This window comes from Mirounga angustirostris, unplaced genomic scaffold (assembly GCF_029215605.1).
Source record: "Mirounga angustirostris isolate CCGP_5_RB_7025 unplaced genomic scaffold, mMirAng1.0.hap1 SCAF_12, whole genome shotgun sequence".
NCBI lineage: Eukaryota > Metazoa > Chordata > Mammalia > Carnivora > Phocidae > Mirounga > Mirounga angustirostris.
Window position 1 is genome coordinate 80,690,002 of NW_026991720.1, and position 15,847 is coordinate 80,705,848.

Below are 15,847 nucleotides of genomic sequence, written 5' to 3' on the forward strand. Positions count from 1 at the left end.
ATGGTGTCACTCCTATGACACCATATGAGGAAAACATGTTATTTAAATAGATCGATCTAAGTTTTTCATGAACAAAGGAATAACATTTGAAATCAATCCTACCCTAGTTGAGTGCACTGGACTGACCCAGTAGAGGTCTTATTTCAACCCAAATTCTCTATGATTGTGATTCTGTGCGAGAAGAGTACATGTGAAATAGATCTCCCTGGAACTGGCTTCCCAGTCTAATCAGCTATTTTACCAACAAACATGTCCTTGTGATATGGAAGTTTAGGGCTGAGAATATCTTGTATATTAATCAAATCTTTTTTGTCTGTTTGTTTGTTTAACAATGGTAACACTTAATTTTCATCAATTAGCCGCTTATTGGTTTATCTGCATGATAGCTTAACACTTTTAAGTTAAGTGTTACATAAAGATTAACTTTATGGCAAATGGAAAAAATATATATATATCTTTGTCTGGAAGAGTGATTTATTGTTGACTCCTAAATAGAAATATGTTATAAGTGGCTTAATGGGAAGATGATGATAGATGAAGAAATTAGTATAGAAGCTTAACCAGAAAATCAGGTGACTCGATATCTACATCTATATCCTTCACTGGCCACCAGCATTCATTAACGAAGCAGATGATGGAATAGATCAAGTTTCCCATGAATGCAGTTTATATTAAAAGAAAAGAAAAGGTGACTAGCGCCCAGAAGACCTAATTTATATTTCAAAGTATACATGATATAACTAAGTTTTAAATATTTCTTTGCTTCTCTCTCTTAAAGCCTTGCTAACAGTGATAAAGAACCATAAATAGTATATATGTGAATAAAAGTTTATTACACAGGCTTTGACTGGCAAAGGGCTTGTGTGTAATTCAACATTTGTTGAATGAACATATAAAAGTGAAAAGAGCAGGGCTGGCTTCATCCCTTGGCCAAGTACAGCATGCTTAAAAAAAGCAGGCTATACCTCAGGACACAAAAGAAAACCAGCTAATTTGGGTAAAAAGCCATACACACCAAAGAATGAAGGGAAGAGACGACCAGACTGTCATGAATGTCCTAAAGAGGAATTTCATGTGCATTGACATAGAATTATGGAAAGCAGCACCTTTTCTTTTCAGTTGCATTTTATTAACTCCAGTGAGAAAATTTTATTCATATTTCTGCCACATCTAGTTCTGATTTCTACTTTTTCTCTCTTCCGTACCTAAACTAAACTACTAAACCATTGACTGATTCATTCGCTACTTCTTTACAGCTTCTTTTTAGCTTTACAAATCCACTGGCAAGGTATATGTGTTCTATGTGTGTTTGTGTGTGTGTGTACGACAAGTCTTCTCTAAAATCATAGATATTTAATATGTGTGTATTTAACATGTACTAAATCCATTATTTAACTTATTCTAAGTAAACTTAATACATAAAATGACAAAAAAAGACCTTACAATAATCAAATTCACTCCATATATAAGTGAAGAAGTGAAAAGCAAAGAGTAAATAAATTAGGTAGGGACTAAGGACTAGTGTCATATAAGTAGCCAAGTGATATATATGCGGCAACAATGTAGATTTTGTGATTAACAATTACTTATTCTTTCTACTCTACTATACCAAGTATTTTCATAAAATAGAGTTATGGGAGCATTTTTTTAGGTACACTTATGTATTACTTTACACAAAACAATCTGAAGTAAAAGTTTTGATTCTATCAGGAAAATGAGTATTTCATTAGAAGTTTACTATGAAAAGTTGGAAAACTGGCAAAATTAAAGAAAATTTCAAGCTTGGAACAAAAAAAGGTATCCTAAGCTATTCTGGAATAAAAGGGCCAAAAATAAGAAAAAAGATGCCTTCTTTTTCTTTTAAAATTAAATATTGTTAGGAACTGTGAAATCATGATGAGATTTAATTGTATTATAATTTATGTCAATCATATGGCCTAATATCTAATTTTTGTTACCCCATATTTAAAATTCTAATCAAGTAAGGATATAAATTCTATCTAAAGACATTTTGGAGTTTCATAATATTTATAATACCAGTTTCCTTGAAAATGTTTGGTTAGTAGTAAGTCTCTTAAAATAGACTCTTTTTAACCAATAATTTATATTTTCTGAGGACTTAACTTTGGTATATTTCATGTCCAAATGAAAAAAATGTCATTGCAAAATATTTCTCGGTACCCAATGCACATCCATATACATTTTGTGTCACAACATAACAAAAAAAAGCAATGATTTCTAAATAAGTTTCAGTGGATTGGAAACACATTTGAATGGTTTTTACTTAGAGACTAAAATCCTTTGACTTCACTAGAACTATCAGTTAGAACTCAGAAACAGTAAGAGTAGAAATAAAGCTTTATAGCAACAATGAACTGAGTGTCGAAAATGTAACTGGATTTTCAAAAAAAAAGTTTAGTGTTACCCACAGATATATATTCTTCCTTACACGATTTTTTTGCATTCAGTCTAGCAGAAGAAAGCATCATTGAGGCCAATGCCACAAGCAGTACAAACGAATAAAAAAGGCTTTGGATTTTTCTGATTTTGTGTTGAAATACTTTATGGTGATCAGAAAACTATAACTAGGGCATTACAAATTTCAAATGAAGATAATGCATTACAGTCTCTGCACCCAATGGCAAACTGTTAAAAACTCAGTCTGGAAGCACTAAACCCCAGTTGCAGTGAAAATTGCTAAATTTTTTGAAGAGAATAAGTAATTATGTTTTTTACTATGACAGGGTAAAGACTACTAGGTGGAGTGAGGTTAATAATAAGTAGCATTTATTGACTGTCGATTACTCTGTCATCTCTTTGAACTTCTCAAAACACCATATGAAGTGTAAGATGCTTTAAGTTATGATTATACTCCATGTGCAGGTAAGCTAAAAGGCTGAGAGAGTCTAAATTACCTGCTGGGGTCTCCAGTTAGTAAAAGAGAGAACTGAAATTTGAATCCAGGTTTAATTTGATTCTAGACCCTTTGTTTGTGTCACTTCGTCAACCTGTTTCTCAACTGGGGGGGGGGGGAGAGGGCTATTCTTCATGAGAAAAGCAAGAAACAAACAAGTAATTATCTCAGATAAGCAGTATAATAGTGAGATTTCAAGGTCAACTGCAGTGTTTCTTCCATTCTCTCCTCAGTGGCCTTGCTCAATCAGGTGCTGACTTTGAGAGGAGCTTTGAAATTGTGGTTCGAACAATGTCAATTAGGTTCTAGAATGATTGGCTATTAGCAACTCCAGAGATGAGTCATTGTTAATGACGTTGAATGTGGGAATTCGGTCAGGTAAATATTTATAAAATTTAAGTATTTTAAGAATGGATGAAAGTGACAGAGTTCAAATTAATATATGAGGAAGTCTGAGATAGAATAAAGGATTTCTGTACTTCAGGAAAAACTTACCCACTAATTAGTAAAAGTAATAGGCCCAAAATAAAGTTGCATGCTCTTATACTGTAATGATTATCATTTTAAAACTAGCTTTTTGCCTTCGAGCTATCGGGGTAAAGACCTACAGGAAAACTACTGTCGAAATCCTCGAGGGGAAGAAGGGGGACCTTGGTGTTTCACAAGCAATCCAGAGGTACGCTACGAAGTCTGTGACATTCCTCAGTGTTCAGAAGGTAAATGAACCTGAATGCCGTGTGGGGCGCTCTGCTCCCGCTTTGTGTAAAACTGCAACTCGCGTTAAAGGTTAACAGAGACGAATCAAAGCGTAATAAATATGTTGTTCATTCAAATGCAACTATATATAATTATCTGAGCATTTTTACACGATGTTTTAAAAACTGATTTTCATCAGATTAATACAAAAGAGTTATCAGTTTGAATTTCAACCGAGCCTGAGGCATCCCTCCGGGGAGAGTAGAAGCTTGGGCTTCCTCATCTACTGTCTTGAGTTCACATACCTCACAGTCTCTTTCCACATGTCACCTGAAAGGAGCCGAAGGAAGCTATGCTCTTTAAGAGTAATGCTACTTCTATTCATCCAGCACCTGCTTCTGCAGAAATTTTGTCAAACCTGCCCTGAAGTGGTGTGGCCAGGGTACATGAGCCCAGAAGAGAATATGGGGAGGGGTCGCTGCAAGTTCGATCCACCTGTGTGCCTTCTGGTGGAAAGCAAATTTGATACATAGACTGACACTACACGCCATTAACAATAGTATCTGAAGAGATCAAAGCCATAGAGCCCACCCTGTCTTGAAGGCAGGCACCCTAAGGCCATGTCTGTTTTTACCTCCCCTCACAGCGTAAAGGGGCCCTGTCCTCACTCTTGCACTGGAAAGCTGAAGGCCTGACAAGAAGGAAGAGTAACCACTTCAGCATTGTATGTGGTTTCACTTTTCTTAGTTACCTGCCTGCTGAACAGCTGGTTTTTCAGTTCTGTCAGCAACTAAAATTCTAAAAATCCAAATGAAACATGCATTAAGTTCTGATAGAAATTTAGTCGGATTTTGAAGTACTTGGGGGTAGGGGGCTGCTGGGATGCTGTCCAATTTTTATAGTAAGATATCGTACCTGTTTGTTATTAACCAAATTTTTTGAACTATTTTTCCATAAATACCCATTTAATATTAGGTTGATATTGATCACATAAAAAGGCCATTGTTAGCGAATTGTCATGGAGAAGGTGAATTTGTTTTCTGTTGTAGTTAATTTAAAATTCTTGACTTCATGTGCTAGAGCCAGTTCCATCTGTTTGTAAATTCTTACTTTCCATTCCATATCATATTCTGTTCACTATAACTTCTTCGTTGTTTTCTTCTCTTTTAAAAATAATAAACTTATCTGTGATAACGTTATGAACAAGTCTGTTTTGTATGAATAAATCTGTAATTAATATTTGTTTTAAATTTACACATGGAAGAAAAAAAACCCTACTTTTTTGGGGGAACTCTCCACTATCACAGTTTTCTGAGGTTGAAAGTCATTGCAAGGAGTTTTGTTTAGTGATGTTTTTTGATCTGGGAAAGTGTTTTCAAGGGAAGGTAACTTGGTCAAACTTTAAATAGCTTAGCATTTATGTTACCTGCCTAGTTCATGTGGGAATGTGATTTCTCAACCCTGGTTTATAAGAACCTTCATCAAAATACACTGGCATAGATCTGGACTGATAGACAACATAGAATAAATGTGCTAGAAAAGAAGTAATTGGAAAAATCCTATTTCCAGTTATCCTCATCTCATTAGAATGTACATCTCTATTATCCTTTATTAATTTGAGGTCATTACACTTCCTTATAAAAGGGCATTGCTCATTAGTATTAATGGCAGATGATGCTATTGGTCACTGTGGCACTGAAGGTTGCAGATAGGCTTTTTCTGGAAGTAATTAGAAATCTGATGGTAGTTGAATAACAATCCTGTGAGAGACGTGAACCAACACCTGTCCTATAGGCTAAACATATTTCGGGGAGTGTGAATTGAGCTGTGATATTTAAATTCACACTATACTGAATAATGCGTTAGCAGGATTTTACTGAAGAGGATCTAAAATAAGAAGCACTGTCAATACATTAATAGAGAAAAACAGAGCTATTTATAAAATGGATAATACAAAATATACAAAATAATGTAGATGTATTTCTTGAAATTTTTATAACCTTATTAAACTCTTGGCTGAATAATCATCTGAAATTTATCTGAAAGTTTGGTTCATAAAAGAAGTATATCTGAGGTCTAGTGATTAATATTATTTTCTTATAATTTAATCTTTGAAATATATTAAGCATTCCAAAAGAAAATGAATACTTTTATCATATTTAGAAACTTACACAATATGTAAAGAAAATAGTAGCATTGATGTTTAATTCAAATACTATAAAAAACTGAGTTGTCTAAAGTCCAATTTCTTGTTTTAACATTTGCTTGGGATTTAGAACATAGCAATCACCAGTTATTGGAACAGATGTCTTTTTTAATGAGTGTCAAATATTCAAGTGAATACATTTTATTAAGCCATAATCATTATTTTTTATAACTTACATTTAAAATCCCAAATAATACTGCTATAACTTTATGTGTATAATTTCATATTCCGTGGAGAAGGACTTTTAAAAACAAAGATTTAAATAAAATGATTATTTATAAATGTGGGTTTGTGAAAATATCCATATTTCAAACATACAGTTTTGCTGAAGTAATCACCAGCATGGATTTTTCTGAGAGATATTTTCAAAATAGTTACTTTAGTCTGTAAACTCAGATCACTTCTAATTTTATAATTGAGAAAAACAGAACACAATAATTTTTGAGTTGGTTGGTTAATATGATGAGAAAGATGCTAAATGAATCCTATTTATATTACTATTCATGTGTAGTTAATATATTTTTCTACTTTCATTTAGGCCAGAGGTATATTTAGGAAAACTACTCTAGTTACGAATAGAAACACTTACTTAGTTTGAGTTTATGTGATTTGGGACAGCATTTTGCTTTTGTTTTTTGTTTTGTTCTGTTTTTAAAAGGATGAACTTGCTAGAGCTGTTGGATAATATACCGGCAACTAAAGAGCCAAAAGGACATAGAGCAAGAGGGGTGATCCTCACCCTATGCAGTGTTATATAGATCATATTTTCACCTACTTCCATGAGTAGATGGACTTGATTTCCATCCCTACTGCCTGACTGAGCTTGGAAAACTTAGAGTTTCTTAGAATTCTGGAAGTTTGAAAAGTGACTGTGAGTTTAAAATTTGACTTTCTTGAGGTGATTTTTACTAGTAACCTGATGGCTTGATGCAATAGTAAAACAACAAATTTTTCAGCCCACGTAAGGTGGCCGATCTACTTGCTCCCCTTCTCCCCATCCTCCAATAGGTGAGAATACAACAGGGCAACTTACTGTTATAAACAAGAAGGCAGAGGGGGTAATGAAGACAATGTTGAAAAGGCAGGGAGATTGACTTTCTAAAATTATTGCTATGAGTCTATCGTAAAAGTATGACCAATCAGAATGCATAGGAAACAAATTAAAATACATGAGACAAAAAAATAATTAGGAAGAATGGAATGAACCCTGGACTGTGGGTCAGAAGGGCTGTGTTCCAGGCACAGGTCTGACATTTTCTGTTTTAGGTAAGTCCCTTAAAACTTGTGTGAGCCTTGTTTTCCTCATTGCAAGGGTCAAATGATTTCTTGTATGTTAAAAGTACTGAGTAATCAAAGAATTTATAACTATAATATACTTATCATCTCAGTTCTATCACAGGACACATTTTATTCCCACCCCAACAACAACTTTCATTGCCTACCAAAATCTTAGGTTATTCTTGCTGACTTTTATTATTTTTAAAAATCTCCTTAGGTCTGCAACTGCATCCATAACTCTCTCTTCACTTTGCTATAAACATAACACACTAATTTATGTTTCTGTACCATTTTATGTTATTTTGCTCTGTAATAGCTTATCCAAATCCATCCATCCTTCAATACCCAAGTAAAATCATTTCTCTCCGACAAAGCCATTACCACCAGACACTTAGAACTTCTAGAATAGAATGAATTATCCACACACTTGCTACTCAGTGTGAATTTCAAGTACCAGAAGCATCAGTATCCCCTGGGAACTAACGATTGATGCCCCCGTCCTGATCCTCTGAATCAGAACTTGCTCTTTAACAAGATTGCAAAGTGACTTTTATGCACATTAAGGTTTGGAGAAGCAGTGATCTACCACACTCATTCTGTAAAGCAGCTGTCTTATAGAATCATCTGTTTAATTTGTGTAGCTATTTTACCTTAAGAAGATTAAAAATCCTGAACCTTAGGAAAATTTTTTATAATAATCCCCACAATATTGATTTGCAGAAAATCATTATATTCACTCTCATTTGAAAGGGATATACTCTTATCAACTTGCATCTCCTAAGGAGACATAGATATATTCCTGTGTACCATATAAGGTTAGAGATTGTACATGTGGATACTTATTTCTTACGTGTGATCATAGTATTCAATTCTACTTTTTCACTCAGTACAAAGGAACAAAGAATAATAAATGCCTCATCATTTTCTGTGAAGATATCAAACCTTGAATTCTTTTGAAAAAGGGAACTAAATAAATCTGTACCCCATTGAACTGGAAAGCTGAGATGTGCCCACAATCCAGGGTTGAGCATCAGCATTTTAATGTGGAAATGACCTTGGCCAAACAGAGTACCTCTCATTTATAGTTCAGGTGCTTACTGACTGCAGTCTGGGGAAACTCGGAATCTAATGAGAGGAAGCTGAATTGTCCCTTGTCTTGTTCATAGATTAAGCAACATAAAAAGAAGTAGATGGATCAAGCCAAATCATCTTATATTTCAGAAAGTTAATAGTTACTGTCCTATTAGGTTATAAAAATCAAAGGTCCAGAAGTGATTATTCTAATATTATATCCCAAATTATTACAAATACCTATTAGGCTAGATACCAGTGGATAAAGCTAAACATTGATATCTTTACTCTGCTTTGGCTAAAGTTAGATGATCAGTAGTCACAAGATACAAATGATGTGTTTGGGGAAGTTTGCCGGATTCGTAAGAAAGCCAAGCAATGATTTATTCCATAGGATTCCTGCTGTGCTACAAATCAACCTGTCCATTTGAGAAGTCTCATTTTCAGCTAGCTGATGTGATTCAGAGTTTTCAGTGTGACATAAGAGGCCAGCCAGAGGAGAACTATTAATTAACCTCACAGAATCATCAGTAGGATCCTGCATAATTACATGAGCGTATACATTTTAAAGACACTGAATACAAGGAGTTCAATAGCAGGTCATCTTCTATCCTAGTCTAGATAAGAATGTAAGTCTGCCCAGTCATTCGACATTGATACTCAGAAACAGAAAGGAGCCATGATTTCTTTTAAAATATCCCTGTTCTTTGAATAGTACCACACTTACGTTTGAAGTTGATCTCTCAAGTTTACCTGGTCCTGATTTTGGCATTAATCCTAGGGGTATCATGTATACTCATTTTAAGTTGTGTATTTCCTGTTTTTGTGTTTGGAGCTTAAGTTGAGAGAAGAGAATTATTCTGCAGTCAGTATAGACACTGAAATCCTGTATTTCCAGTTTCTGGGTGCCTTTTGGACAGCTATTGAAAAATTAGAAAGGTAGCAACCTGGCCCTATGGTAAATATGTACGAATAACTACACAAATCCCATGTAAACTATATGAAGAGCACTGTAGGGAATATTTTTTGTCACTCTTTATGGACCTTAGACCCCAGTTCAACATTAAAATGGTACATAAATTGTTCTAAAAATCTTTTTGCTAAACAGATACTATTCTTTCAATGGAACAGTGGTGTTCTTGATTTTGCTGTCAGAAGCAATTAACATGCCATACTTTAATTTTATTAGTTGAATGCATGACCTGCAATGGGGAAAGTTATCGAGGTCCCATGGATCATACAGAATCAGGCAAGATTTGTCAGCGCTGGGATCATCAGACACCACACCGGCACAAATTCTTGCCAGAAAGGTAAAATACTACCAAATCATGCTTCCAATGATTCTTTTTACAAACTGGGATTTGCTCCATGACAAACTGCCTTAGAAATTCTGTTTATATCATGTTTTCTGGATAGTCTTGGGGCAAAGGGACTGATGATGAAGTATATGAGAATGCTGGCTACACCTTTGAGTGGTCTCTGCTGAGTAGACGGAGTCCCTGAAATCATAATGGTCCTGAACACAGGAGCATCAGTGGGGTGCAGAAGGGGAGCACTAACAGAAGCTTCCTCTTTCTCTTCCATGGCAGGACAAAGACAGAGGCTCATTAAGTAATGACCACAGTCCAAGCTATGGGAGGAGGCATTATTGCTAAATACAAGCCAATGTCCTTCTAAAGGCACATCTTCAGTGACTTAGGTAAAGTGGGGTCACACGTGTGACACCATGACATAGGTCATGCCCATAGAAAGGGAATGAAAGGTGGAGCAAACAGTTCTTTGGCTGCTTTATCCTAGCGTGTTTTGGAATTGCCAATCTGGAGAAGTCATGCAACCAAGTCTACTTTTCTCCTCAGGAATAGGTTTTGAGCTTAAATGGTTTAAAAATATATGTCTACTTTGGTTCATTCATTTCATATGAAACATTTGAGTTGAAAAAAATTCCCTTATTTTTATTATAAAGAATAAAAATATAAACAATTATAGCAGAAGCTCTATCCCCACCTTTCTGAAAGGTGCTTTTCTTTCTTTATCTTTTTTTTTGTTTGTTATTATCTTAAATTAAATTAAAACTGTGTGTTTTGGGTTTTTTTTAAAAGTATATCTCTTGTCTTTTAAGTGAGTGCAGAAGGAATATGGTAGCAATTAAAATCAAGCCACCAATTCAGAACCCTGCTAATTTAAAGGGAGGCGGGTATAGAGAAAGTGGTGTGATGGAGTTTCTCTCTTGCCATGGTGGAGGAGAGGGCATGACCTAGAAGGGCTCTATTTTCAAAATTGAGCTATCATTAGTAACAGAACTATTGAAACCTAACTTTCAGTTTGAACTTTAAGCCTGCCCTCAGAAAAGGACCCCTCTTCTTAATGAGCATTCTACCTGAGGTCATGTTTATGTAATCTGTCCTTAATTGGGCTTTGTGAGAAGAGGACTCAGTTTGGGACCTCAACTGGGGGACAGGTACCAAATGGACCTAACTTATTAGCAAAGGGGATGTATTCTGTACTTACTAGATATGTAAGCTAACAGATGCAATAGTTGATAATTAGTTCTTGTAAGGCGCAACAGAAAACCTCTTCTTCCCCCATCTAGTAGTAGCCAAGCTAGGTCAAACGTTATTTTGTGAGCTGAGGAGTGGGTGGTGTTTCCAGGCAGATTTACATGACACTTTTCTTCGTGTGGTTTGCAGATATCCCGACAAGGGCTTTGATGATAATTATTGCCGCAATCCTGATGGCAAGCCCAGGCCATGGTGCTATACTCTTGACCCTGACACCCCCTGGGAGTACTGTGCAATTAAAATGTGCGGTAAGTTAAGGTCAAATTTATTGCTTCCTTTTCCTCTCACAGACTGGATCTAAGCAGGCGATTATTAGTGAGACAGGTTAACAGTTATTTTACTTGATGCTTTAATGTGTGTAGGTTTTAATAGTTTAAGAATGTGTTATATAATTCTACCCAAATCTTTGGAATTTTCAGAGGGTCATTGTTTTGAAAGAGATACATATGCAAGTGAACACAAATACACAAAACATTTACACTTATGGCGAAGGCCTAAACATTCTCATGTTATTTAAAAAAAAAAAATCCACTGAGGTAGAAAAGGATCAGGGATTATGTGCAGTATCCTAATGTCATTAAGGCCATAAAAGCTAGCACCTTAGATTTTACCTTCCAATCTGGTATCCTTTCCATACCATTCCTCCCCAGACATAACACAAGCTGTCAAGCTACTGTGAACCTCTTTTAATGAATGACAGAGTTGCAATGAAGACTAGTAAGTCCACTGGAAGAATCTCACAGACATCCTTAATCTCTAGTGGCTGATCCCCACCTCTCTGGCTGCCTTGTCCACAGCCTGTGTTCTGTACCAACCCGTCTTTTAGCTGCGTTATGGTTGTTTTCTATGTACCGGCCTTTACTCAACACTCCTGAATTTCTGATAAAAGCTTCTTTCCTCACTTGCTTTGTGGTAGCTCTTTAAATCTGTATACTTGGTCCTCTCCTCCATGGTTAACTTACACAATTTTACTCTTTGAAATAACACTGGATAATTAGATTTGGCCATGCTTTTATTTCTATGAGTACAGGTCTTATTTTTTCAGCTGGATCCTAAAATGTTTTAAGACCAGTGGACTCACATGAATTTAGTAAGGGATTATAAATTGTAATTATAAATTGGCTTGATAATATAAAGATATGCATATATAGGGACAAATAATCTACATAAGATCAGGTACCAGCAGCCTAAATGATAAGTGGACAGTTCTGAGGATAGGGATAGGTATTTGCATATTTTCCTAGTACAGCCTGATGGAGATATTCCTTTGAACAAACTTAATTCAATATTATCCACACCGTAATACTGCCAAGGTAAATCTCTCTCCACTTAGACCTGCTAATAAAAGGAAATGTTTTGGACAACTCAAATAAAGCCCATAGAAAGAGGATGTGTCTGGCATATGTGAAATAACTGCAGAATCTGGTAGGTTCTTGATGTGAACACAATGTTCCAAGGAAATTGAATCATCTGTTTGGTCCCTTAAAATAAAAGATGACTCTTGTGACAGTGTTTCTCTGTATAGATTGGGTTAGTTCCATTCACTGACTTTTAAAATCTTGTTAAGCTTTCCATCCTTTGAGACTACTTAGGTACTATAAACCAACATTTTTCCCTTCCATCCTGTGTGTGTGTGTATATGTGTGTGTTTTAGGTACTCTTATAAATTGTCTCTGGAATAAGATCTGTATAAACACATACACACATGTTCACATGCATACTCATCTGCACATTCACTGTTTCCCTCCTATTCATTTACCAATCAGTGTTTGGTTATTTTAAAAGACGTTGTGAGAGAAAAGAAATAAAATAAATATGATACTTCCTCACTACTAGATAGATTTCTTTTTATTTTCTGTCCAAAGAAGAGTTGGCTAATTATGCAACTAACATGCAGTGATTCAGATGGCTTTGTTAAACAGAAGATGATGTTTATAGGATGTTAATTCTAAGAACAGGGTGTTAGAATTTGTAAGCCAAACCTATATAGTTAAGAACAAAATAATCTTTTAAGCATTGGGAATATTTTAGAAATATTTCATTACAGGAAAGCTTTTAGTTTGTAAAATCATATATGGAGACTACATTTTTATTCAAATGAACTGAAGTTGACATTCTGCAATTCTGGAAGGCATATGAAATTATGTTTTATGAATATGCTTCCAAATATTTTGGCTTACATTTACAGTACCGCCTATGATGCAGTACCAAGACATTTGGTGATGGTTTTAACTGTGTAACAGTTTTCTATCGCCGTATAACGAATTACCAAAAACTTAGTGGCTTAAAACAATACCTATTGTGTCATAATTTCTGTGGGCAAGAAGGATGACTCAGGTGGCTTCTCTGCTTAGGACCCCACAAGGCCATGACCCAGGTGCCTGCCAGACCTACTGTATCATTTAAGACTCAGTATCCCATTCCAAGTTCACTGGTTGTTGGCAGAATTCAGTTTCTGCGGCTGCAGTGCTGAGGTCCTCAGCTCCTAAAGACTGCCTGATACTTCCTACTACATGACTCTCTCAATAGGGAAGTTTACTTCTTCAAGGCCAACAGCATAGCTTTCTGGTAGTTTGAGCTTCTGACTTCTACATCTTCTTTTAAAGAGCTCACCTGATTAGGTCAGGACCACCCATGGTAAATTCCCTTTAATTAACTTAAAGTCAACTTATTAGGGACTTTACTTACACCTGCAAAATGTCTTCACTTTTGCTGTACAACATAGTACAGAAGTCTCGAAATTGGTATCCACGAAGCCCACAGGAACACAAAGACTCTCCTGGGGTGTGTGGGCATGGACAGCTTAGAGGTTCAAATTCTAGCTCCTTTACTTCCATATGAATTCTTGCCCCAAATCTTCTGCTTGAAGTGAATGTGTTCCTAAGGAGTTAGTCAAGATCAAAATCCTTTCTTCCCATTCACAATTTCCCTTTCCTACTTCACTGAACAAAGGCAAACTGCCCAGCCTTCCTGAATTTTAATGTGGTGCATTGTCCTGGGGTATAAAAACTTTGGCGACACTAAACCAAGAGACATTTAAAAATACTATATATTCATGCTGCTTATCACTTATGTACTATTAATAGTTACATAACTCTATCCAGAATATATACATATATGTGCATGTGTGTGTATATGTGTGTGTGTGGTGTATATGTCTATTTATCTCTTAGAATTCTGTGGTCACAAGAAATTTAAATAATTTTGAAATATAAAAATCTTTCAGAAAAGTATGGGGTGAAGAATAAAAGTCTCTCCAACATAAAATACATTAAATTCAAATGACGTTCCATAGGTAAAGTGGAATGGAAAAAAAATGATTCAAGGAGAAAAAGAGCTTGATAATGTACAATTATCCAGGAACAGGTAGGTGTCAAATCACTCCAGTATTTAGAGTCCATTCATCCATTCAAAAGTGTGATATAAAAATTTTGGTTTCAAGATGTCAGTAGTTAACATATGCTAGAAATCACATCTTTTGCAGCTATTTAAACTTGCCGGAAAAAATGTAGATGTCAACTTAAACACATGTGAGAGGACATAAATACTTTCTCAAAATTCTTTTAGTAACAGGAACAAAAAATAAAAGCAAAACCAAAAACACCACCACCAGCTGACAACCACTGACCCAGAAGAATTACTGTACATTCCCAGTAATTGGCGTGGAGAGGGCTGAGAAAGGAGGCAGGTGGGTCTGAGAAGAGCTAATTTGAACAGGCTGCATTAATTCAGTCACGTGAATTAATGCAGCAAGCAGGGAGAATAACAAGGCGAGGAAGGATGTGAACAATGTTGAAGAGGTTGGGTGTCCAATATATAATGACAAATTGGATGTAGCGGGAAATGAGATAGGGAAAGAGGAAAGTCTTAAATATTTTTTAAGTTATTGGATAGATGATGCATATTTGAGAGTGATTTAACTTTGAGGAGAAAGGTAAGAAAGTTTAGTTCTTCTTGTGTCGAGGTGTAGGTGCTTGATGTCTGTGCTCAGAGCACATCTTTCAGTCTTTTCTGAAGCTCATGCAAAATCCTAAGTAAATAGTGACGCCAAAACCTTTGCAGAGCACCAATTCCAGGGGGCATACAGAAAACACAAAAAAGATTGGCAGTCCCCTTTCCATAGGATTTATTCAATGCATATTTACTGTCTAGTTCTTATACCTGAAACACTTTTCTAGATTCTGGGGATATAGAAGTGAACAAAACACTCCAAGGCTTATGATAAAATTGAAATTTCAGATCGTTGGCTCTAACTAGTAAAATAAAAGCTGACATTGCCTTGACATGGGCATATTCACACCTTTCAGAGCCAAGGTTTTGAATACTGTGCTCTGTTCCTTGTATTTATTAAATAGCTGAATGAACCACAGATTTGTTCCTGTCACTTTGCTTCCAACCTTTTAATCCTACATTCAGTGAGCACATCTCTGAAAGTGAATGTGGGCCACAGTGTTCGGGGACTGGCTTTCTCAGTTATCCTCCACACCATATTCTCAGAAGGTGATTTCTACCCAAATGGCAACCACTCACAAAGATTCTGGCTATGTACCTTTTAAAAAATGTATTACAATTTTATTTGACAATTATACCTCAAGAAAGCTGAAAAACGGTTTCAAAATTTTATGAACAGGTTGCCTCCTCCTGAATGCATCCGGAACAGTATAATGTGCATATATCCAGTTCTCTTCTAAGAATTACTGAATCAAAAGCACAGGGGTAGAAAAGAGGGAATTGGATGTGTTAAAGTTGCCATAAGGTTTTAGCATACTTAAGCTCTGGAACCACCCCTGATGTGGAATGAAGTAAGCTGGTCATCTGAAGAAGGGGCAAATTTCAAGTCCAGATGCTTCATTAAGAAGCTTTCCTTTTCTGAGTCAATAGGGTTTCTATCTCAGTCAATCAGTGCAGGGACCCCCTAGAGGCACAGAGGGAAAAGGCAGATACCCAAGGGCAGATCCCATTGTCTGGAAGTTAATTATCCTCACCCAGAGAGACCAGGTTCCTACTGTTCTGCAACATCACATCGCTGTACAAGTCCCTCTGCGCAGGGTCCAGGCATTCCCATTTCTCCTGAGAGAATTCTGTGCCCCATCCCTGACTGTCATCCTATTTCTGGCTCCTATT

General features: G+C 35.9%; 1 protein-coding gene across 2 annotated transcripts in view; it reads left to right on the plus strand.

Annotated features, from left to right (window-relative positions):
- Window positions 1-15,847, plus strand: part of HGF (hepatocyte growth factor) — a 74,211-nt gene that overhangs the window by 14,893 nt on the left and 43,471 nt on the right. Inside the window, exons 6-8 of one of the 2 annotated variants that reach the window (XM_045864797.2) lie at window positions 3,488-3,630; window positions 9,355-9,475; window positions 10,853-10,971. In XM_045864797.2, the coding sequence (XP_045720753.1) occupies window positions 3,488-3,630; window positions 9,355-9,475; window positions 10,853-10,971 (383 nt within the window). The remainder of the gene's footprint in view (window positions 1-3,487; window positions 3,631-9,354; window positions 9,476-10,852; window positions 10,972-15,847) is intronic. The other variant, XM_045864798.3, reaches the window with a different exon arrangement.